This window comes from Xiphias gladius, chromosome 24 (assembly GCF_016859285.1).
Source record: "Xiphias gladius isolate SHS-SW01 ecotype Sanya breed wild chromosome 24, ASM1685928v1, whole genome shotgun sequence".
NCBI classification, from domain to species: Eukaryota; Metazoa; Chordata; class Actinopteri; order Istiophoriformes; family Xiphiidae; genus Xiphias; species Xiphias gladius.
Genome location: NC_053423.1, coordinates 3,185,283 through 3,209,614, shown reverse-complemented (window position 1 = coordinate 3,209,614; position 24,332 = coordinate 3,185,283). Strand labels below are relative to the sequence as shown.

General features: G+C 39.1%; 1 protein-coding gene across 2 annotated transcripts in view; it reads left to right on the top strand.

The window, feature by feature from the left end:
* Positions 1-24,332, top strand: part of LOC120786851 (retinoic acid receptor beta-like) — a 145,503-nt gene that overhangs the window by 51,144 nt on the left and 70,027 nt on the right. For both annotated transcript variants that reach the window (XM_040122569.1, XM_040122570.1), the window contains exon 2: positions 14,283-14,431. In XM_040122569.1, the coding sequence (XP_039978503.1) occupies positions 14,283-14,431 (149 nt within the window). The remainder of the gene's footprint in view (positions 1-14,282; positions 14,432-24,332) is intronic.

Genomic DNA, 24,332 nt, shown 5'->3' with positions numbered 1-24,332 from the left:
GTTAAGCAACTTAAAGTCATTTTCCATAACCCATCAAATCAAAGAAGCAGCACACGGAGGTGCGTTTGATTTGCCAAGCAATTAGACAATCAGTGCCCTCTAACACATATGCTCAAACCGGCCTTTTAAGACAGGACCCACGAAGCACTAAATGGGACAGAAGAAGATACTGTTGGTTTTCTTTTTCTCACAACAAGCTCGTCCTCGGCCTGTAAAGCTACGCGCTGGCCTTTAGTGCTGTCAGACAGGACACCCCTGCCCTTTTCCTGTTTGAATAAGGCACTGTTTAAATTAGACTTTGATTTGAGAAAGCCTCTCCCAGGGTCATTGAAATGTTGGTTTATTAATTTATTTATTCAGGATAATGGAAACCTCCTGGGTGTTAATTAGCCGCACTGACAAAGAGCCGACCATTAATGCACTTCCTCTTCCAGTTTAGATGTTAATTAAGAATGATCAAGGACCTCCGTTATACAGATAAAGTGGGCTTTGGAGCTGAAGGAATCGCTGCCTATGATACCCACGCCGTGTAAACAAAAATTAATATCACATTGAAAGCATCGAGTCATTTTATCAAAATCCCAAACCTAACAGGCAAATAAGTGGAAAGGTGATCATCTATAAAGATTGCTTCTATTCTGACTTAAAAAGGCAGTGTGATGGCATGATATGTATTGTAGAGTCGATGTGTATTATGGGATAATTGGGGCCTTTTTTTCTTCAAGGCTTAAGCGCCTCTGATGCGGACATGAAAGGCCATTAGCACAGCTTGAACACCAAGCTAATTTAGTGGGCATGTGAAATGAAAGGCCGACGGGGGGAAATAAAAAGACGTGTACAACAGTGAAATGAAAGGAGAGCTGGCTAATGCCAGGCATGTTTAATTGTCATGATTAGGACAGTGTTAGGGTCCCACCGGGGTTACACTGATACCGTGTTCCGGCAGTGATACTGGCCTTTTAAAATGCCACCCCAGCCTATAGCAGCCTAAAGTGCTATAGGTTCCTGCTTGACCACAGCTGTCGAAGAAGCACATTTTCATGTTTTATCTCTTCAAGAATGATTCATTTCAAAGTTTCTTATGTCGTAGTTGTAGCCTTTGGCAACCCTAAAATATTTTTCAAATCTGGTTCTAGTGGAGAATTTTACTTCAACATGATATAATTGCTGTGTCAGGGACTTCTCCAACCTCATAGAAACAAGCCATTACATTTTTTGGCATGAATGCGAGGCGAGCTTAGTTGTACACCACTCTTCAACACCAAGGCAATTCGCAGTGCTTTACGTAAGACATAACGGCATTGGGATGAGATATGAAATAAACAAAAGACAATATAAAAAGACTCAAATATAAATAGGGTTTAAAAATTAATTAATAAAATACAAGATTAAAATAACCTATAATGGAATAAAACAGACAAAAACAAAAGAATAAAAAAATTAAACTGAATTGGAAGATAAATAGCACTAGATTTAATTTATGAAGTAACAGCAGTATACGGAAATTTAATAAATGGCTTAGTAAATGGTGTATAAGACAATAAAGGGTTTGTGAGACAGTAAAATATATATTGTAAGCAAATATAAGGATATTTTACATAAACTATGTCTTCAGTCCTGTAAGCACATAGTTTAAAAACTTTGACACACAGGAAGCCAAGGCCAAGATCTCCGAACTGGACTGATGTAATCCACTTTGTTGGTCGCAGCGAGGACTGTGGCAGCAGCGTTCTTAATCAGCTGCAGCTGTCTGATCTAGGATCTGTAAAGACACTATTACAGTTGTCAGAGCTACTCTACTAAAAAGCATGGACAAATTTCTCTTAAGTCTTCTTGAGACCAACGCACTTTGAGTCGTGCTCTATTTTAAGGTAAAGGTTAGCTAATTTTGTATTAATGTAGGTTACATTTTAGGTCTGAGTCTACAATTACAATAAGATCCCGAACTGGGTGTGTGCTCTTTAACATCACGGATTCTAGCTGAGCGCTGACTTATAATTATCCTTATTTCACCCTAAAAAATGAATCCATTTTCACCTTTAACGTTGAATGAAATCATCGGCAAGGTCTGCCATATAATGGGTGCTCCTGCTTGACCGCAGCTGCAGAAAAACACTTATAAAGCCTGCTAAATACAATCTTTGCCCTTTTGATTAATTCATTCAAATCTTCATCAGCAATTTTGTTGATTAGTTTATTTATTTCCTGCTGTCCTTATCCTTAACTTACATTACCTTATCCTCCTTATGTCCTTATCTTCTAAAATCACAGATGTCATTTTATGTGATCTTATTCTCATATTTATTATTATTTGTTTGTTGCTCATAACAACCAAAATGTTTACATAAAATAGAAACAGGAGAACTTACAGCAAAACACCCTCTAAAAACCACACAAAGTGCCTTAAACATCTGTACAAACATTTATTAATATAAATATATATTTTTGTATATTTTGCAAATATTTTCTGGGGAATGCTAACCCAACTTTTGGCACATTTTATTGTATACTGATAACTTTCAAATAAAATTTTATTTGTGACATTTTAGCTGGATTGTGGTCTGTATAGGATCAATTTCAGTTGTTTTTTTTTTTTTAATTATTTCAAAGATGTTTGCATAAACCCATATATGGAATATTTATGGGGCTTTAATGTGTAAAATGAAGAGCTTTAGTTCCAAAAGAAATGTAAGGGAGAAGTCTATAAATAAACTCCAACTCCATATTTTTACATATTACTACTAGGGATCCGTTTTTTGTTTTAGCTCCTCAGGATGGCTGAATTTGTCTTTTCAGGAACATTTACACCCTCATAAAAGAAAGGAAAAAACACTGGCAGGAATATCACCAGAATTAAGGACTTCTGTCTAAAAATATCAGCCTACAAAACCTGTACGATGTTTTGCCCTGATATTTGGTTGAGAGTCGGAGACAATGTTTCAATACATCTCTCCAGAATTGTTCTAAGCTGGGACACAGGCAGTACACATGGCTCGAAGAGGCATCAAGAACTTTACATTCGTTGCAGCTGGGGTTGACTTTGAGATAGGTTTTATACAATTTCTCTTTAGAAATGTGGGCTCTGTGGACTATTTGAAATTGAGTTAATAAGTGACGATCTGTAACCACCATTTCATGAAGGAAGTTAGTCAGTTAGTGTGCACATTGGTTGATTTGTGACCAGTTGGGTTCGGTGGGAGTGCAAGTTTGTAGTTTTTTCCTGACTTATGTTGAAGAAGATGACCTGCCATTGTGAGATTCTTTGCTTGGCTTTACCTGAAAACTCACAGCTCTGTGGGTATTTTTATATTTGAATTCCTATGTGTTCCTCAGCTGAGACTGAGTTTTGAATGAGATTTTTTTCCCTGGTTTGCCACACCCATCCCAGAGCAGCCCGCGCCACTTCTTTCGGCTGTTTGCTAACAGAGCCAACATCAGAATCAAATTACATCTAAAAGTGCTGGCAGGGAGAGAATATCATGTCAGAGTCATATCTGCCCTGTGCTTTTAAGGCCATAAATTCCTGCGGATTAAAAAGAAACCTCTCGCATTTTAACAGCCTGATTCCTTTTCCCCCGTTCCGTCCCAGAGCTTTCTTGTCTATCATCTGCTTTTATGGTTGTCTCAGCTTCTCAGTCAGTTTTTATGAAAACTTTGAAAGGGCCTGCACCTGTTCTGTTTGGCGTGTAAAATCAGAGAGCTTCCCTTCAACATCTGGTTTGACCTCAGTGCAGCAGTCACCCTGGGGTTGCCGTGGGGTCACAGAGGGGGTCAAAAGGAGGGATTGGGGTTGGGTTAGGTTGAATGACTTCCTGGGGATCTTTAAACCCAACCACCAGTCATACGTTTGGGATGTTTATTCTGTAAAATGTAGAATAGATTTTGAAGCACTGATGAAAAGCAGATCCTCAACTCTTCCCACTAATCTCCTCTTCCATTTCCCCACCAGACATGAAGTCAAATGACTGTTCATTATTGTTTTTTTTCTTTTCTTTGAGTGTTTAAAACTCCTCTAAATATCCCTCTCCATAAGACGCACTGGAGAGCAGTGCAAAGCTGCTTCTCATTTGCTGTACTTTGAGTGAACTTTGACTATTTCCTCTGACTGGGCCTGTTGTATGTGAGCTATGCGCTCGACACTCCTGCAGAGAAAACCTGGAAGAAAAATCCTTCCAGACTGGATGGAGCGTCAGCTGAGTGGAGGAAGAAGAGGAGGAGGAGGAGGTGGAGGGAGTGGATCCGACTGCTATTCCTATTCCTCTAATCCTCTTAGGCTATGCCCACCGCTCCACACCCAAATCACCGCAGCTTTCTCCTTAACACTAACACAAACCAAATACACAAATACCCTGAGGAGATTCAGGAAATGCTTCTCTTTCCATTCTACCCCCTCCAAGTTTTGTTCTTTTTATCTCCTTCTTCCTTTTTTCTGTTGATCTGTTATAATTTGTGAGGTTTAAATCAATCACTACAATTTATGGCTCTAGTGTTCAATTGATTTTTATTTAAATTAAAATTAAGCTTTAGAATTTAAGTACACCTCTCTTTCCATCATTTGCAGTAGAAATGTAGCTTTGTTCTAATTCCAAATGCGGCACCATTGTGTTAAATTGCCTGTGTGCTGCGACAGACTTCGCTTCAGGTTCTTTGCCATCTGTTGTGCGCTTGTGTGAACCATGTAATTTTACATGTCACTGGTTTTCAGACCGCAGGAACTGGATATAAGGATATAGTTATATTTAGATGGTGCTGCAGCTCTGCAGATTATCTCTACATTATCTACAAGTAACCCCACATCCGGCCTCACACTACACATTTTGGGCTGAACCAGTGTTGGTGTTCGGGGTTTTTCAAGCTGATTGTGGAGCCTATATTTTTGGAGGGACGCTGCCCACAGACCACATACAATATAATGACCATATTCAAGCAATAACGTTCCAAAGGTTCAGTTCACCCAAATTCCAAAAAAAGAAAGACAAATTTCACTTACATCAAATGGTATGTAGCCATGTAGATAGGTTTGTCTTTCTTTGTACAGGTTTTGAGATGACCTCCACCCAAAGACAATGGAAGGGAATGAAATGCCATTCGTGGTGACATTTACTGAATCCAACAGCCACATCTCTTCTCAGAGGTGATGTTCGTTTGGTAGAAAGTAGGTGTTAAAAACTGTAAGAACTTGTTGTTTTGTCCTAATTTTGATGAATTGAACCTTTAAAGGATTTTTTATTAGTACTTAATTGAAATGAATTTGCTCTGACTTAATAGTCTTTGAAGCTGCACTAATCAATATTTTTATTATAACAATGTATAATGTGAAAGGTGTCATGAACCCACAGAGAATAATCACCAACTCTGCGGTCCTAATGACATTTCTGTAATGCTCAACACGGTACAACTATGAATTGATTGCAGTTACATTTTTGTTAAGGCTAGAGAAGCACAGGTTTAGATAAACAATGAAACATTAAAGATGCATATTCTGAGATTAAAAATTATTTTAATGTGTATGTGTAATGTAAAAGGTGTTGCTAATTAAAATTTAAATTCACAGAAAAATAGCAAGCGACTCTGCAGTCCTCTTCAACTCCATAGTATGTTTTAGCCTCTTTTCCATGGATGCATGAAGCCAATTTGTATGACAGCAAAAGCTCATCAGTGGACCTACAGTCAGATGTCTCCGTCAGATGTCATCAGCTTGTACCCGATAAGATAACTCATTCTCTCTCATTAGGGCTAGCTTCAAAAGCCACACGGCAAACACTAAAACCTAACGATGAACCAATCACTGAGGATGCCGACTAATTTTAGCAAAGTGAGACTTTGTGGTTCAACTTTGACCTACTGTATTTACCTTAGCTGTGTGCCCTCAATTTTCCTTGGCAGTGTGCTAACTGCTAACTTTCAGAAAATTACCTCCTAAGGTGTTTAATAATAATCTGGCAAAACTGTTAATGTCTTTTAAGATAACAAAAGTACAAAAGTAAGATCTAAGTTGTAATATATCCAAAATGATCCTTTCAAGAACATCTTGTAGCATGGTGAATGTTGCTAGTAACGGCACAAAACTGACTGATCTGATAGTCATACCAGTGCCATGCCAAGACATGATGAGATTATCAGATCATGTCTTCATGTTGTCAGTCAAAACAAATTGAAATTTAATAATAAAGTTTGTCAGTTCATGTGTACTTTCATCAGCGGTGTGTTTTTCTGAGCTCATCCCTCACACCGACTGATATGTAACAAAAGAAAGTATCAGTAGCTCTGTATATCAGTGCTGTCCTTTTGTCAGTGGGCTCAGTCCGAGTGGACAGACCAATCAGAGGAGCTGTTTTCTTTAGACTTTCCCCTCATTCAGCCTCCAGCCTCCAGCAGGGAGTGTGTGCTTTCCTGTTTGACCCCTCTGGCAGGTTCAGCCAGAGGCTAAGGGTTCAGCAGCCGTGGCTGCCGCACATTTTTCTCTGCCTGCTCTTTAGCTAGACTCGCCGTATGCGCTTGCCTGTCATCCGCCTTTATTTCTCTAATGGAGCTTTCTATGTATGTTAACATGCAGGGAATTCGACTCAAAGTTTAATCATGCAGAAAATGGAAAAAAAGCTCCCCTGCAACTGATAGAGCCTATACACCAGCATGCAGTTACCCTTTGACCACCCCCATGCACTCCTGCACACACACTCTCTGAGGGGTATAATGCATCTACATTTATGCATCCCATCTGTCTGCAGGTGGTCACAGTGCCTCCCAGGTGCAGCCATGAGTTTCAAATAGGCAGTGGGATTGAATTGTTGGCGCTGCCTCTGCTCAGTGCGGAACTACCCAGCTATTACAAATGCTACGGAGACATATCACTAGCAAAAGTACTAGTCCTCTAGATGTATGTTAAAGTATGCTATACAGCCTAGGGAAGGCTAATATACAGTTTTTGTGCTCCAGTAGTCATACATCCTTATCATCACCTATTGTGAACACCTTGTTTCACTTATTATATGTTTGATATGGGAGGTTCTCTGATATTGTGTTTTTTTTCACAATTGGGAAGGGGAGAAAGGGATAAATGGAGCTTTTAGGGAAAATGAGCTTCTTTTATCCAAGCAACCATACACACAGTCAGCTGCGTGATCATGAAATGAAATAATGAAAATAATGGTTAGTTGCTGCAGAAGTTAAACAAAATAACATGAATACAATTATAAGAAAGTGAAAATATGAAGAATAAAGATTATGATAATAATAAATAAATAAATAATGCACAAGTAAAACAAAAGGGGAAAAAAAATAAAATAATGAAACAGGCAGGGAGCTCTAAAGCTGAGGGACCTGCAAAGAAAGAGCATGGTCACTTTTTGTCATAAGGCAAGTTGTACAGCCAACTAGGACACCCATGCTTGACGATTTTACAGTAAAATGTAAAATTGGAAAATTAATTCTAGACCTCACAGGCAGCCAGTAAGAAGAGGCAAGGATTGGTATAATAATCTCTTAAATGTGCCCCTGTTCGGTGCTACATCCCAATAGTATACAGCTTGTGATGTATACTAATTTTTTATTGTATTCGTTTTTTCAGACTCGCATTTGCATTCCATTGCAAAATTAAACTTTAGAGACAAAGCAAATTTGCTTCCAGAGTTTTAAAGATTTATTCCTCTTGCAGCTGTTTTACAACTATTCACATTTTTCATTTTTTTGCAGCTGTGAGTAACTTCTCCATTTCCTTTGTGCATAATAGCGGACAATAGTGTAGATCAACAGCACACTAGTACATGTATGTTTAGTGTCCACTACTGTATACCCAATCGCTCAGTATGTGTAACACTCATCCATCCACGAGCTATACCTCGTGCCTCCTTCCTTTTTGTTGTGTTGAGCTAGAGTTGAGAGTTGTACACACACATTGATATACTGCTCTGATGGAGATCCTCATCAGTAACGACTTTGTGTCAGCCCTTTTTGCCCATGTTCTGCTGCTCATGTATGACTAGCCAACGTAGTGCCCCGGAGACCTGGCATTATATGGTCAATGTTTTGTCAATTTAAGTACCGTAGAATAAAGTACAGGTGTGAAAATACCCCCATTCCTGTGTCCGTGGACCGTCCGAGCTAACCAGCTATTCTGGAGCTCAAGCTAAGTAAACTAGCTGCATGTTGCCAGCTCTCCACCTACACACTAATTCTCTGGACCTCTCTTCAGTAAGCCAAACAGGAGTACAGACTGAACTGAAGTGTTTCCTATATTTCTTCACCGTGGATGTCAATGTCGATGCACTACAGTTTTCTCAGAGAGGGCTGCACCATATTTCAGCCTAACACTCGTTGAAGCTAACTGTGATTGCGTACATATGTAAAGTATCAGAGCACAATCTCTACGTGTGTTCAGCATTGGACATATGTACCATGCATCAGCTTACTTCAAACAGAAATGAACAGAACAACACCAATAGGCTCCTGGATAATCACATTCACTCCGGACTGAAAGATTATTCAAAAACTTTTCCTCTGTGGGATTCTGTGATTTCACATTTCATCTTTGTCATCTTCACCTTGCATTGTAAACTTTTCAACTGTAACGTGAATTAACCACACCGAGTGAGTAAAAGACTGTGGTTACTGTTAAGGACATAATCAAAAACAAAAAAGAAAAGAAAAGAAAAGAAAAAGGACAACCTGATATTCTGTTAAGACTTATATTGTTTTGACAGTGAATATGCTGTGATGCAGTAGTAGGACATTTCAGTACATTTTCCATCTCAAATAGCATCAGGTTTTTGGGTGAATTTTTGGTTTCTGCTACTTGTGGAACTCGGAATCTGACAGTGCTGAATGTATTTTGTAGGAGACATTACTTTTTTGACTGTTGTATGGCCAGTTCCTTTTGCTACTGTTCCCAGACAATACAGTAGTGCATACTTTCGGTATATTTGTGACTTAAAGTGTCAATACATGATAACATCCCACCCAGATGTGCAGACTGACATTGGTGACTGACTCTGACATGGACCTTGAATCTCTCACATTACTAACTATTCCTCAACGTATGACTTCAACCCTTGAACTGCAAGTGCAGGACCTACAAGCAGAGGTTGTAGGCTCTTTCCGCAGCCTCATTCACTCAAACTTATCAAACCAACTAGGGTGATCATTGCCCGCATTGCATCATGCTAAACTGAAGCCCCTAGTGTTTACTGATGATAAGTTCTCCCTGAGGACTGGTTACAGGCTGTCATCGTTTACAGCTCCTCACTGAACTTAACAGATGTTCAGATACTGAATGAACTACCTCATTTCCATGCAAAAGAGCCTAGCAAATGGTTTAAAGCACTCAGTGCACGTGTTGTCATGTGGACACAATTCTGCCAGCTTTTCAGGTTTTTTGCCACCTGACAACCAAGAATGTGTCCTGAGAGGCATTCTTGACTGTGTCCAAGCACCTCATGAACATTTTTAGCTCATTTAGCAAGTTAAGGAGCCCACAACCAAAGCTGGAACAAATTGAACTGATAGGCAAACAATCGCTGAAGAAATACAGAGTTGCACACCTATCTTCTCAATGATGGACTTGCTACTGTTAGCTCACAAGCTCTATGCAGACCTTGTACCTGATGGCCGCCAAAATTCCCCTGTGCTTTATGGAAGGCACCAGAACAGCGAGTCCCACTGTTTCAAATGCTCACAGCCTGGTCTTGCACTTGCCCCGGTTAAAACCGAATCCCCTCTATGACAACACCCCCTTTTCAATCACCAGAAAAGCCTACTTCCACTTCACCTTTAGCATTGCCTCCAAAAAGGTGAGCGAAGGACTGAAATGTACAGTCCGGCAACAATGACAGCACTCCCCAGGCATTCAGGAAACTTCAGAGGGGGGAGGACATCTCGACTATTTAGACTATAATTTAGCCTCACCCTCTTGCCGCACCCTTGCAAGAGCAGCATATTCTAGGCTATGTTGAGGACACTGACTCTCAGCACCTTGGAACACTCCACTGACATCTTAAGTTAACTTTAATGCCACATGCGTAGATGCCACACTTTGCACAAGTGCTTCACTTTCAGATGTGTGAGCAGACCTTATCAAAGTTAATGACAAATATCCAAATAAAACATGTCAGTCATCCACCCATGAGTCTTGCAGACAATAGTCCCTGCATCCTAGATGGTGTCACTTGGCTAACCTCTGGCTTCATGAACAAGTGCTTCTACCAGCGTTTTGCCATAATCCATAACCTGCCATGCACTCTCATCCTGGGAATGGATTTCATGATCAGAGCGTCAATATCATCCATATCCCCTCAAGATCTGTATTCATGGATGATCTCCCTTTCCCTATGGTGGATGAGGATGACAACCATGCAGTCAAACCTTTCCTCAAAGGAGGAGCCATCATGTCCAACTACATCTTACCATCTGCTCTTAAGGTACATGTAGCTGAAGCTAAACTCGACGTGGGACAAAGAGCGACACTGTGCCATCTTCTCACACGTTTCGACACCATGTTGGACGGTCAGTTCGGACATACTGAAATGGCTGAACATGTGATTGATACAGGAGACGCAAAGTCCATCAATCCTCTGCCTTATCGCACATCTCCAACCAAAAAATATTTAATCGAAGACCGGGTACAGCACATGTTGCAGGATGGCATAATTGAGGCATCCACTTGTTCCCAGGCTGTTGTCATCGTAAACAGGCCTAGTGTTGACCCAAGGTTCTGTGTGGACTTCAAGGGTTGGAACCAGGTCACACAAAAAGATTAAGACCCCTTGCCACGTGTTGATAGGTTGCGTGACTTTCTGGCAAGAGGGGAGCTCATCACATAACAGTGGACTTGGCTCTCGGATATTGACAGGTGGATGTTGCAGAGGAGTCCAGGCCTAAAACAGCCCACATATCACAATGTGGTCTGTTTCTGTTCCGTCTAATCCCATTCGGCCTGTGCAACGCACCTGCAACATTTCAGACTCATGAACACAGTTCTCACCGGCGTGGTCTACAAAACATGCACCTTATATCTAGATGACATGGTGAAGCTCAAAATACAACACACAGAGACAGACAACCATTCATGCTCATATCCACCTACAATTCACCAATTAACCTAACCTGCCTGTCTTTGGAATGTGGGAGGAAACTGGAGCACCCACAGAAAACCCACGAGGCGACATAAACCTGGCGGTCTCAAACCCAAAACCCTTTGCTTGTTTTTCTGCTGAGACAGCACCCCTTGAATTAGTGTCCTTCTGTTCAAATTTTTGGTACCAACTGATGACTGTAATATCTGTGTAGTACAGCCCAATATAACTTCGATTCCAAAAACCTAACAGGCTGTTTTGAGAACACTGCTGTATAGGTTTGAACCAGCTGAAGGGTTGCAATATATGTGTGACTTCAGTACATGTTACTTTTTGATTCTGTCCATTGCTCTGTGTGATTCAAATCATGGAGTAAAATACATCTTGCTAAGGTTACAGGATGTTGCTGTGAGTTTTGAAAGTCCGGTAATTTGCCACATGCCACCACATCTGGATCCATGAAACAGCTAAAGCTAAAATCCAACCTTTCTGTAATGCAAAACACACCCAACATGGGGTGTGCAGGAGCTGCTAACGAGTCAGCGGGTGCTGAACTAACATAAACAAAAAGTAAGGTTAATGAGAATCAGAGCTTACATTAGCAAGTTAGGCTAAGTAGCCTACACTTTCTGATTGGAATACATATTGGTTAACAGCACATTGGTTCCCCAAAGGGGGACAAATTAAATTAGTAGTGGTTGATAGCTAATGATATGTGTACTTGTAAAAAGTAATTTAAAAATACGTTTGTAGCAGTCTTTGTGGGATACTCAGTTGGACAGCACATCTCCTGTGGGACACAGACGGGGGGAAAAAAAAAATTAACTAATTAAAAAATAATAATATTATACACACACACAAAAAGTTTGAATTGAAATTTCTGTTTAATTTTTAAAGCCGTGTAGCATTTTAAATAAAGGTAGGAGGTTGCAACAGCATGTGCTTAATATGCTTATGCACTGTATTAGTTGTATAGTTAGTTATATTTTGTCATAGATGCACAAAATGCAGTGTCTTTTTTTCCCCCTTTCTTCACTATTAGATGGCAATGTATGTCAGACCACTGGCTTGTCTCAAGTATGGTGTTTCACCATACATCTTCTTAAGTGCAAGCTGTTTCTGACTGGTCTCTGCCAGCAACAGAGGGAAACCATTTGGTGCATTTGGAGCAAAAAGATGACCTGACTCAAAACTAAACAATTGTCTGTCTCTCTGCCCTCATCAATGAAACCAGGTCACACTGCAGTTGTTGAAGAAATAACACGGCTGACTTCTCCTACTGAAGTTATTTACTCTCAGATGAATTCCACTTGAAATTGAGACCAGCAAACTTTTCTAAATCCTAACGCAGCACCATTATGTCAACATTATGCAAGTCTGCTTAATGTTTTTGCAGAACTTTTAAGCATTTGATGCTGTGACTGTGAGTCACAGAGACTTCTCCTTGCTGCCCAAACTTCTCCTCAAACTCAGATAAGAGCGAGAATCCATAGATTTGTAAACCATCCCATTTTAATTAACTTGCTGGTCATCTTATTTTCTCATCCCTCATTACAGATGTAACATTTATCCTGACACACAGTACTGTATGTGCCACTGACTTGTTAAGTCTTCCCTCAAGTCACTGAAGTTGCCGAAAGCAAAGCTGCAAATTCGACATGTGCAAAAAGTCACACAGGGAGAATGTAGCGCAAGATTAGATTAAAAAAAAAGGTAATTCCACGCAAGGATGAGGGTCCAGTAATTATAAGAGCTTGTCCCTTACCATCAGTAATTTAGTTTACTCTGATGAAGTACGGAAGAATGTAATCTAATCAGCAGAGACGCTGGAGAGACTGTTCTCCATTTTCTATGCAGATAGGTTGAGTTCATGAGGGCAGCACCTGGGTCACAGCATAGATGGAAAGCCTGGTACATTTTCACTTAAAGCTGCTAAGTGTGCTATGATTGCTATCCTCTATGTTGAAGTAGCGTTTGTCCTTTTGTATCTGAAAATTACAAATTCCAAGCACATCTCCCATAAACACAGCTGTTTAACATCTCCCCTGCTTTCTGGTGAGACTGGTTTTAACCAAAGAAAATAAAAATATTGGAAAATCATTTTTTCTGCTGGCTTTTCACTTCTTCCTCCATGTCATTGCCAGAAAGCTTTAGCTTGGTTTGTGCCATAGGAACCCAGCCTTCCCAGACAGCAAAAACCAAATAATCATACAAAGACTCCAGAATTATTGTATTTCAAGGTACATTAGTACCTCTTTTGCATCTTAGTTAAGTGTGCTAACATTTGCTAATTTGCAAGTATTTGGTCATAAACTGAAATATTAGACAAAGTGTCATTTTAACTGTAACACAACAGTTAATCCTGAGGGGAACATGCATTTCCAAATGTCATGGCGGTCCATCCAATATTTGCTTAGATTTTCCACAGACAAAAGTTTTAGCCTGACCAACAGACTGACTGACCAAACTTCTGATCATTACCATCCCTAAACAGCTGGCGGAAGCGTGAATGACTCAACCTCCTAAGACCAAATCAAGGCTTGCTTAACTGATATTTGAAATTTATGGCGATCTAACCTTTGTGCCAAGAATTACCCTATCCCCTTAAACAAGAAATCTGCACTTTTTGGCACATAGTACTTGAAGCAGGATAAGAGGGTGTATCTACAGCATGTTAGCAAGGAAACACTTTCTGTTAGTCACAAACCAGTAAATCAACAGCAACAACAGTTCCCCTTTGACATTTAGAGTGAGCTAATACCATCCAGGAATTTGTGTGTAATTGTATCCCCACCTATAAAATTTTGAGAATATAATACTCCTATTTAGGCGAGGCAGTTTGGAATAACGTCTTGTTTCTTAATTACCTCCTCCAAGAAGGTTATATGATCACCCGTGTTTATTTTTTTTGTTTGTCAGCAGGATTCTGCAAAAGCACTGAACCGATTTGCAGCGAACTTGGTGGAGGGATGGGGCATGGGCCAAGGAAGAACCCATTGCATTTTAGGGCAGATCCTCATTTTTGTATATGATTTTTTCCCCTGAAGTCTGGTATATGTTGTTTGACATTGGCCTTGGTGGAGGTCTGCGCTCTACTGAGTACACGTTGTAGTTTTACATGTAAATGTCTTTTTTTCTAGTTTCAGATGTCTAAATGAATCATTCATTTGAAAACAAGCTTCTTCACTTTCCTCCTCTTGTTTGCATTTCCTGCAGCCATTGAAACACAGAGCACCAGTTCTGAGGAGCTCGTCCCCAGCCCGCCGTCCCCGCCGCCCCCTCCCAGAGTCTACAAGCCCTGCTTCGTCTGCCAGGACAAGTCCTCTGGATACCACTATGGTGTCAGTGCTTGTGAGGGCTGCAAGGTAGTACTCCCATACCTTGTCAGACTAAATGACATGCTGTGTTTTCTCTCTGTGATCCTGAGACAAAGGGCATTTCCACTCTGAGTTCATCCAGAGTGGATATAATTGAACGCTGACGTAGTTTTCACACAACTGCCTTTTTTTTAGCCTTTTGAGAGAGTAGTACCTGAATGAAACTGAGAGCTTTGGTTTTTCAAGGTTTCTTTGCAGTTTTTTAAACGAAATTGTGGAATATTTTCTGAACTGCTAATCTGAAATTGATATGATCTTTAAGATTAGACGTGGTCTGAATTATATATTACTTTTTTATTTTGGAAGCCTTTCCTAAAATAAACTCCGGACCGTTGAAGGAAATTACTGTTTTTAATGATTTTTTTTTTTTTTTTAGTTTTTAATGTTTAAATTTAACAGTACAATAATTTCCTTCCCAGGTTCAGACCATAGAAAACAGACAAGTATAAAAACACTTATTTCCGCTACTTCAATCTCATTTCACAAGATCCAGAAGTTGCATTCAAAAGACATATTTTTCCCCTATTTGTGGCCTCATCTTTTGACATTTGGCATGGCATGTTGGCTCAGTAGTTAGCATGTAAGTGGACCTTGAGTTACTATTACTATTTCCAAGGTCAATAATGAGCTTTTATGTTTAACCTTTGAGCCAACATAGACGAGAACTCCTAAAAGTTACTCACTGAACTCACATGTCAAAAAATCAATTTACATAATATTGCGAGAGGTCGATCTGCTTTTGATGACCCATTTATAAGCTCCAGAAAAAAACCTTGCGTTGCGGCTGTTTTGTCAAATGTTTTCAAACTAACAAAGTTTATTTGGTTTATTGGTTTATTGGCTTATTCCAATGTAAAATGTCCTGCTGCAACACTGTCATCTAGAAATTATGTTTATATACAACTAAACTGTAAGTACGTAGTAGCAAGTACGTTTTGTAGTGCGACTGAATCTTCTATTAAAGTAATGAAGATATGTTGTTAATTTACGTATTTGGCTAGTCGCAAAAATGTTGATATTGAATATATCAGTAAATGTTCACAGACGTGCAGTATTTGTTTTCATCCAGAATATCAGATCTTGCAGTGTGCTGTCCATTTGTAGTGTCTACAGCATTATTTAGCTTTATTATTGTTATTAATAGGCACTCGCAGAACTTGGTGATGGTTAGGGAAAGATCCTAGTTTAATACAAAAGTTCCCAGTGACTTCAGACACAAGCAAAGTATTTTGTATTACAATGACAACCAGCAACTGAGAGTTTTCTTGCAGTTAATTGTGGCAGAAGTACATATTAAAACTTTAATACAGTGATGTTGATATTTATTGCTTTCTTCTTTTGTTTTCATTTAGAACTTTGTTTATTTCATGAAACATTGTTAAAAATGCTCAATAACTAAGCAATGATTTGATGACAATGAAATGATGTCCTCAAGGCAGCCAATTGTGCTGCGGCACCCACTTTGGGAACCACTGCTTTAAATTGCCTATAGGTGTGACTATGGTTGTAATTGGTTGTTGATCAGCACAGAAGAACATAATACAGAGTAATGCTATCAAATCTTTACTCTTGAAAATGCACCACCAACTAAATTCCATTAACCTCAATTGTATTGGGGTAGCCACAGAAGACCTGTAAAAATACAGTCAAACCAAAACTATCTGTGGGACTAAAAACCACTAGAGGTCCAGTAAGTGAGAAATTCTGTTTTTTGTAATTTGTGTAACTTGCTCTACTTTTAGAAATTCCTTCCAACATCTGCCCTGCCTGCACTGATTGTGTCGTCTGTCTTTCTTCTTCCACTTACAGCAGCTGTTGCGAGGCAACCCCTCACGCCCGCATGCACATACTGTATATACAAAACAATATTCAGTGGGCTAGTCATTGAATAGGCTGCTAAGTGTTGGTTTGTAAAGCATTACTGAAATGTTCTGTTTGGAACATTTTATATGTTAAACAGATGAGCTGAGCACTAAACAGTAAATGTTGAAATTGCTTTGTTAGTGGGAACAGTGATGGATTATATGGAGGTTTTTGTGAGAATATCACATGTATAGCTTGCAGACCTGTATAATTCCTTCCCAGACGATGCAGTTTTCTCCCAGGTAGCCAGACTGCGGTTTGATGTCCTCTCTTCTCCCCACCTCCATAACTGGTGCAGTGGTATGCCAGGAATCCTTTGGAGTTTTTGGACCAGAGGGAGGTGGTGATCAGTTCACTCAATAGGCTCTGGGTCAGACTAAGCTGTCTGTGGTCTCCCATGCTGGTTATGTTCCAATACAAGCCTTATTGTAATGACGGGTGCTGACCTTTGACCTCTCTGCTCTAGTGTTAGATTAAGGGAAGCCAACTATAAAAAAAAAAAAAAGGGGAATGGAATTTATCTGTACTGTTCATAAAAATAAACAGTGCAGTTTGTACCTGACAGCTCAGTGTGGGCGTATACAGACAGGTGGTGAATGAAGTGACAACACTGTCAAAGTGCTTCTGAGATTACGGACAACATGAATTTCAGTCCGTCCCTCAGCTCACTCTACACGGTACAGATGTAAAAATAGTTCAGTTCATGGCAGAACGACCTTGATTTTTTGATATCCTGACTCAAGAGAATTAAGCAGCGGATTATATGTATTATAAAATAATATGTATTTTTTATAGACATATTTACATATATTTCTTTATACATATTAACAAAGAAATATGTATTTTTTATTTTAACTTGTGTTGTATTTTTGTCTCCGTGGTGAAGGCACTGTTGTTTGTGGTGCAACAGACAAGCTCCATCTATTGGCTAGATTCAACCATGCATTTTCTATAGTTTTAGCTTTTAGCCAGGAAGAAGAGCCTTTTACTGCCTAGTGAATGGGCCAATTCGAGTCACAAATAGACTCAAAGACAGACAGGGGATGAGAGTCTGCGTGTGCTTTTCACATGCATGCAAATATGTAGCAGTATAATAAATTCACACTGCACAGAAGGCCAGTTCCAGCTCTGTAAAGAACTGCTTTACTAATGAGTGTCCAAACATTTGTTGGTTTTTCTCAACACTTAGAGAAACATGTCATCATTTATTTGAAGTCAAGACTAATGCAGCGGTTTGAGCTTTTCCCAAAAATGGCAGTAATGGAGATCAATACCAATAAACATGATGTTTTATACATAGCCATCAGACAATATCAGTTATTCAAGACATCTAACAGTTAGAAATTAAATTCTAGGAATATTAGAAACAAAAAAAACAGTCCATATAGCTCCTATAAAATGAGCTTAATTGATTGTATTAGTGTTAATATTGGACTGCATTGTGCATTGGCAGCCATTCTGTCAACAGTTTGTTGACATGTCTGTAGTTCCTTTCACCAAGCGGGAGATATCATCGATGTTAGAAATCCCCAGTATCTTCGACTCTCAATTACAAGTTGGAAGCTGACGTGAAAAGTTATACATATTTGGCTGCTCATAATTATGGCTTGCTATTGTGTGGCATTAGCTCCTCCCAGCAACGATGCTAGTAGAGAGGACAGAAGAGATGTGTTCACCAAACAGGGCATCCTTGCTCCCCTCATCATCATTTTGAAGATACGGCAACTACTCATGATGGACAGCATCTGAGTTGTCAAATGTGTGGAAGTAATTCAGTAGCAGCAACAGTTTAAAAGAAAAACAGCTTACGTCTGATGATTGCTGTTCCAACACTTAATATAGAGTATATATAATATAGTATATGCAGTGTCAGGATGTCATAGATTGTGACTGATATGAATAATAAAGAATTAAAATAGCCTATGTTTATCACTGAAAGAACAGAACAGACATGAGAGAGTAAAAAAAGGTATCAATATTCAGAATAAAATCAATGAATAAGAAATAAACAAAGCTGCAATGAAAATTGTCATGATTCAGATCCTACACATGTAGAAAAAGTGTTTCCACACCAGTCTGGCCAATCTTTTTACTGTCCTATCTGATCAGCTGACTGATCACTGAACAGATTTAATCAAATAGGGGTTGCTATCCAGTAAAATACTTCTGCATAGCATAAACCCGCGCTTCCTCGCCCCAAGCCCCTCTGGGGGCCTGCTTGCTCCTTGTCTCCTCCAATCATCCTTGATGATGGCGGACCTCAATCAATTCCCGAGTCACAGGCCGGAGGATGGAGGAACGGGGAAGGGAAGAAACATAATTAGCAGAATGTAAAACCACCTAGAGAGTGATTTTGTGCCTTGCCCAGGCCCTTTTTTACAGACAACATGTTGACAAGTGACAGTATAAATGTGTAAATGATAAAATGATTGAATGGATGAATCTGAATTCCACTTAGCCACTTAGTTTCATTCTCTTAGTATTGTTCAGGCTGGTTACATGTCACACCTATCCTGTCCCTACTATGACAAGTAAAAACAGCTGCTGGGAAAAGGGCCTGTATAGTGTTATTTTTTCTCTCTTATAGAGTTGCAATGTCCATTGAATGTTGGAGTGACCAAACTAAGACTGAAATTAATGTTGATTGACAGAAAATTAATCAGCAACATTTTTAGTAGTTCATTAATTATTGAAATAATTTTTCAAGCAGAAAAATGACAAAAATCACTGGTTCCAGCTTCTCACATCTGTTTTCTGTAATCTCTGGGTTTTGCACTGTCGATTGGACAAAACAAGCAATTTGGAGGTGTCAGCTTTTCCTCTTGGAAATGGCACTTTTCACTAACAGTTCAGTTTACATTGTTTCATTCCATTGGTATTATCTGCTTTCCTGACAGCCAAGCTGGTATTGTATTGAACAGTTTCTTGATCTTTTAAAGATCAAATGACTATTTGATTAATACCTTGATTTTTTTTTTTTTTTTTGAATAACTCAATTATTTTTAATTTATCAAACATAAAAGATATTCTGTATAAAATTACGTAAAACAGGGAAAAGCAGCAAAACTTCACATTTGAGAAGCTGGAACCGGGGAATGTTTGGCATTTTTCAATCATAAATGACTTAAATCATTAATCGAATATGAAGATATTTTTTGTTTTTCTGTCAATCCATTTATCATTCCAGCATGAGACAAAACACATGAACACCAACAGAAAACAACATTAATTTGTTGTTGGTTGTGCTATGATCGAGGTTTGATTCAAGCATGACAGAGGAGCTGTGCTGACCAGTATCAGATTTGTTGTGTGGACAGAGCTGATTTGAATTGTTAAAAAATGGTGCAGGCATATGGGCGTCCAGAAGCACATGCATATGCATCAGATGACAGTTTCATCTGTGTTGACCCAAAGTCAAGAAATCCTCCAAAGTCAAGGCAGCCTTCACATTCAGTCACCCCTACACTTCCTGCCCATTTGACATGTTTAACAGCGTCCTTCTGAAAACTCCAGATTTAAAGTCCACAAATTGTCACAGGTGCTGTGGGAACATTTTAGAGATACCATAAGGATGATGTCTGTTCTGATTCTCTGCTTTTCATTCTAGTTGCAAACACATGAAGAAAAAGCTGTTTATAAGTACTTTTCTACACTTGTCATTCTTATATTTGGCTTTCCAAGCATGAGGAACTGCCGGCTATGAGATTCCTGCCTACCTGTAAACATTTGCATTTTGGCATCAGTTTCTGTAGTTAATGTTGCTCTGCTAATTAAGTGCACCACAGTTCTCATGGGAGAGGAAAGTTAAAGGGTGGTTTCAGTCAGAAAAAAAGTTACATTGAAACATAAAACATTTTCCAATTCAGCTTTTTCCATTAACTGTATCCTTGTCCACAGAACACACTTTCAACAGATTTCATAGGTACTATTTCTTAACTAGAAAGTTGTTCAGATGAAAACAGCCCATTTTGGATGTGCATCTTGTTATAAAAATGTGTTCTGAATACGTGCTTGCGACACCTCTATGTAAGGGTCACGACAGCTATCTAAGTGACATTTGTGTAACATTTCCAGCACGGCAAGTCTGAAGTTAATTCAGTCACATGAACATAAAGGCTACAACAGCAACATAACACACAAGGATAGAAACAAAAGCTTGACTTAATATTTTTATGAAACAGTGGATTAAAATGTGTAATGTGAAAGGAATCACTCCTAGTGACAAAAGAACCATTTTCCAACTTTGTAGTTTCCCTCAGCTTTACAGAGCGTTTTAGCATCTTTTGACTCATTGTTTTGGTATTATTGCCCAAAACTTTGCCATTTTGGTTCACTCTCATCAACCTTGTTTCCAGCGAGAACAGGCCTTTTTTTCACCAAAAAAGCTCTGATAAACCCACTGTACACTATCAGTCCAGCACGAAACAGCACAGCACACAGTTAGCTGGTGAACATAGTGGAGCATTTAGCAGCTATAGAGACAGGTATTTTTCTCAAAAAACCCCCCCAAACATACAAAAAAAAAAATCAAAAATCAATTAAGGCAGCTTTAAATGTATGTGTTGTTCACCTTCTTAAGAGCACTGTCATAAATTTCACACATAATTTCTTATGCGCACTGAAATTGCAATCCATTGAATAATCAAAAAACACTGTTGATTAAAATTTAGTACCCAGGTAGTGTAATGATTATATAGGCCTATGTTACAGCCACTAGTTTTAATTAATTCAGCTTAGTTTCTGAGAAATTATGTTTTGTCCATCGTTTTGGCATGGCGGGTGGGTCGAAATACTGTAATACCCATACCTCAGGCGCAAGTGGCACTTTGTCATTGCAGTTGAAAACAAAAGATGATGCCACAGGGATTGATGTCACCCAAATTGACTGTGATATTAAAAGTGAACTAATTTACGCTCTAGATGTATATTGTCATTTTTCTGAGAAGCATAATGTTTAGCTATTGCCCACAGTTGGCTGTGTAGATGACAGAATTTAAAGTGGGGTTGTTGGATTTTTCTTGACAAAATGAACCTTGGGAGTTGCAATTAACTTCTTCCTTGCAGCTTCTATGTACTGGTGGGTACCTTTGGCTTTTTATCAAACAACCAGATATCTTCTAACGCAGTTGTTAATCTTTTGTACTAATGATTCAGCTGGGAGAGTTTCATGGTGTTTCAGGCTATAGAAGAACTGTGAGTCACATAACATTGTCTGTGAGAAAAATACTTTTGTTTCTGGAACCAGGGTCACTTCAGAAAGTATTCAGACCCTCTAATTTTTTGCCCATTTTATTGTGTTGTAGTTTAATTTTAAATTGATAAAATTACCATTTATGCCCAACAATACCCCATAATGACAAAGTGAAAATCTATTTTTTTTTTTTCAGACCCTTTGCTGTGGCACACCCTGGTCAGGTGCATCCTGTTGGCGTTAATTATCCTTGAGATGTGTCTAGAACTATATTGGAGTCCACCTGTGGCAAATTGTATTGACTGGACATAGTTTAGCAAAGCTCTGAGTGTTCGGAGGGGAAGTGGCATCAATAATTATCTGGTCTGATCAGACAAAAATTGAACCTTTTGGACAGAATTTCAAACTATGTCTGGCAAACACCAGGCACTGCTCATTGCCTGGCTAATACCATCCCTATGGTGAAGCATGTTGGTGGCAGCATCATGCTGTGGGGGAGTTTCTCAACAGCAGGGACAGGGAGACTGGTCAGAATTGAGGGAAGGATGAATGTTGCTCCAGAGTGCACATAGTCCATTCACCTTTCAGCACAACACAATGCATATAGCTTTGGGACACTGGACCAAAGCTATAAGCTATAGACCTGAAGCCACAGCGCTGAGGGTGGCTTTGGGAAAAGTCTTTGACTGTCCTTGAGTGGCCCAGCCGAAGTCCAGACTTAAACCCCATAGAACATCTGTGGAGAGACCTGAAGATGGCAATTCACAGTTGCTTCCCATCCAATCTGATGAAGCTTGAGAGGATCTATCAGGAAGAATGGGATAAATGCCCAAATCCAGGTGTGCAAAGCTTGTAGAGACTTACCCAAGAAGACTCAAAGCTGTAATTGCTGCCAAGGGGGCTTGTACAAAGTACTGAATTTAAGGATCTGAATACTCGAGAGATTTTGGTTTTTGGTTTTGAATGCATTTACTATCATTTCTAAAACTTTTACTGAGTGTAGATTGTTGGGCAAAAATGCAATTTTATCCATCACAATTAAATCTACAACAAAATAAAGTGCAAAAAGGGAAGGGGTCTGAATACTTTTTGGGTCTTGCATTTAGCAACTCTTTAATAATCTGACCAGCACTCCCTCCCTATATTTTCAAATTTTATCTATGCCAACTACATGGATGAATGATTGAATAACCACCAGAATTCTTTGCATTCGGCAGTAAACAAACAGGAATTTGTCCCAATCCAAAGTCTTGTAATTCAATGCCTCTGCACTATCTGACATTATAAAGTACACAGCAGAGTTCTCTAATTAAAGATGAAAGTGATGAGAAAAGCTATTAGGGGATTCAGTGGTGAAAGTAACGGCAAGCTATGGACTACACTCTTTCCTTCTTCAACGCACCCCTTGTCATATACCAAGTGCCAAATATTGCGCAAGCGTTGTGGCTCTTTCCTTAGTGGTAATGTTATGTATGAACATTTACATAATGAACGCATATGTCAGAATGACAAAAAGTGATCAGTTTTACAGAATGATGACGTAAGCAATGTTATGTATTACATACCTGAAAAAAAGGCTTATACAGTATGTAACATTTCAATGCTATAGACCTACAGGGAAAATTCCCTTCACCTTCACTTTATTGGGGTGGAGACAAAATCTTACAGACAAATATCCCAGAACCTGGACAAATAAAACCATCAGAATTTTATCTGTATAGAAAATAACCAGAAAGGTAAGTGATTTAGTTTCCTTTTTCAGAATGGATGCAGAACAATTTAGAAAATCCCATCTTTATGTTATTTTGCATAAGCCCTGAAATGTCCAGAAAAAAAGACGTCTTGAATCTGTACGCGTGTCGTCAGCTCTGACAGGCCTCTGGGGATGAAAACAAAACTTTGTGCCGTGAACACTCCTCCCCCTCTCTGTGTTGCATGTTGGATCTTTAGACGTTGACTCAGTGGGATTAGTTTGATGAAACTGGTTTGACAAGCGGGAGACCATAACCTCTGTGAATAAAACACAATTCAGAATGCTCACACTAGAAAAGAAACACTCCTCTTTCTGAACCCCCAACCCTCTCTGCTCTCTTGCTTTTACACCTCAAACCCACAAGAAGGGATTGAATAGAGGAAAAAATGCACCTGTATTCACCTACAAATCTAGTTTCTTACCAAAGCAGAATTTAGACAGACTTAATTCACCATTCACAGGGCCTACCAGAGGCCTGGCGAATAAATAATGTATGTACAAAATGCAGGCATGTTCCACCTTCCACACAGAAAACAACTTACAAGTATCTAAACTTGTAAGAGATGAGCTGAGTGTTAAGTAGAAATGTGGCCCTTTCGATAAAGGTGCTAGATAACTGCAGCCCATTTACTGTCATTTACAAAAAACATGCTTAGAAATTTCATCCACCACACAGTACATTATGTTGTTATCAGTTTAAAATAATAGTTCCCAACATCTTGTTTCAGATACTGCTGTAACAGTTGTGCATAACAACACAAAAGCTGCCTCAGTCCGAGTCTATTTATGGCTAACTATTGAAATGGATATCAGGCTTGTGACAATACTCACAATTTCATAATAACTGACATATATGATATAAATTTTGAAAGCACTCAAGAAAGCACATACTGTACCTCAGTCAAAGCTGCTAAACACACTAAAAGTGTTGTTTTAATAATGCAGCATTTAGAAAAAAGAAATCTGCTGTTGCACCCAGATCTTTATCTAAACACACAGAAAATCACATAACACTAGGCCGGATTTTGTCCCATGTGATTTATGCAACAGTAGAGAAAAGATCTGATAGGGAATTAATTGTG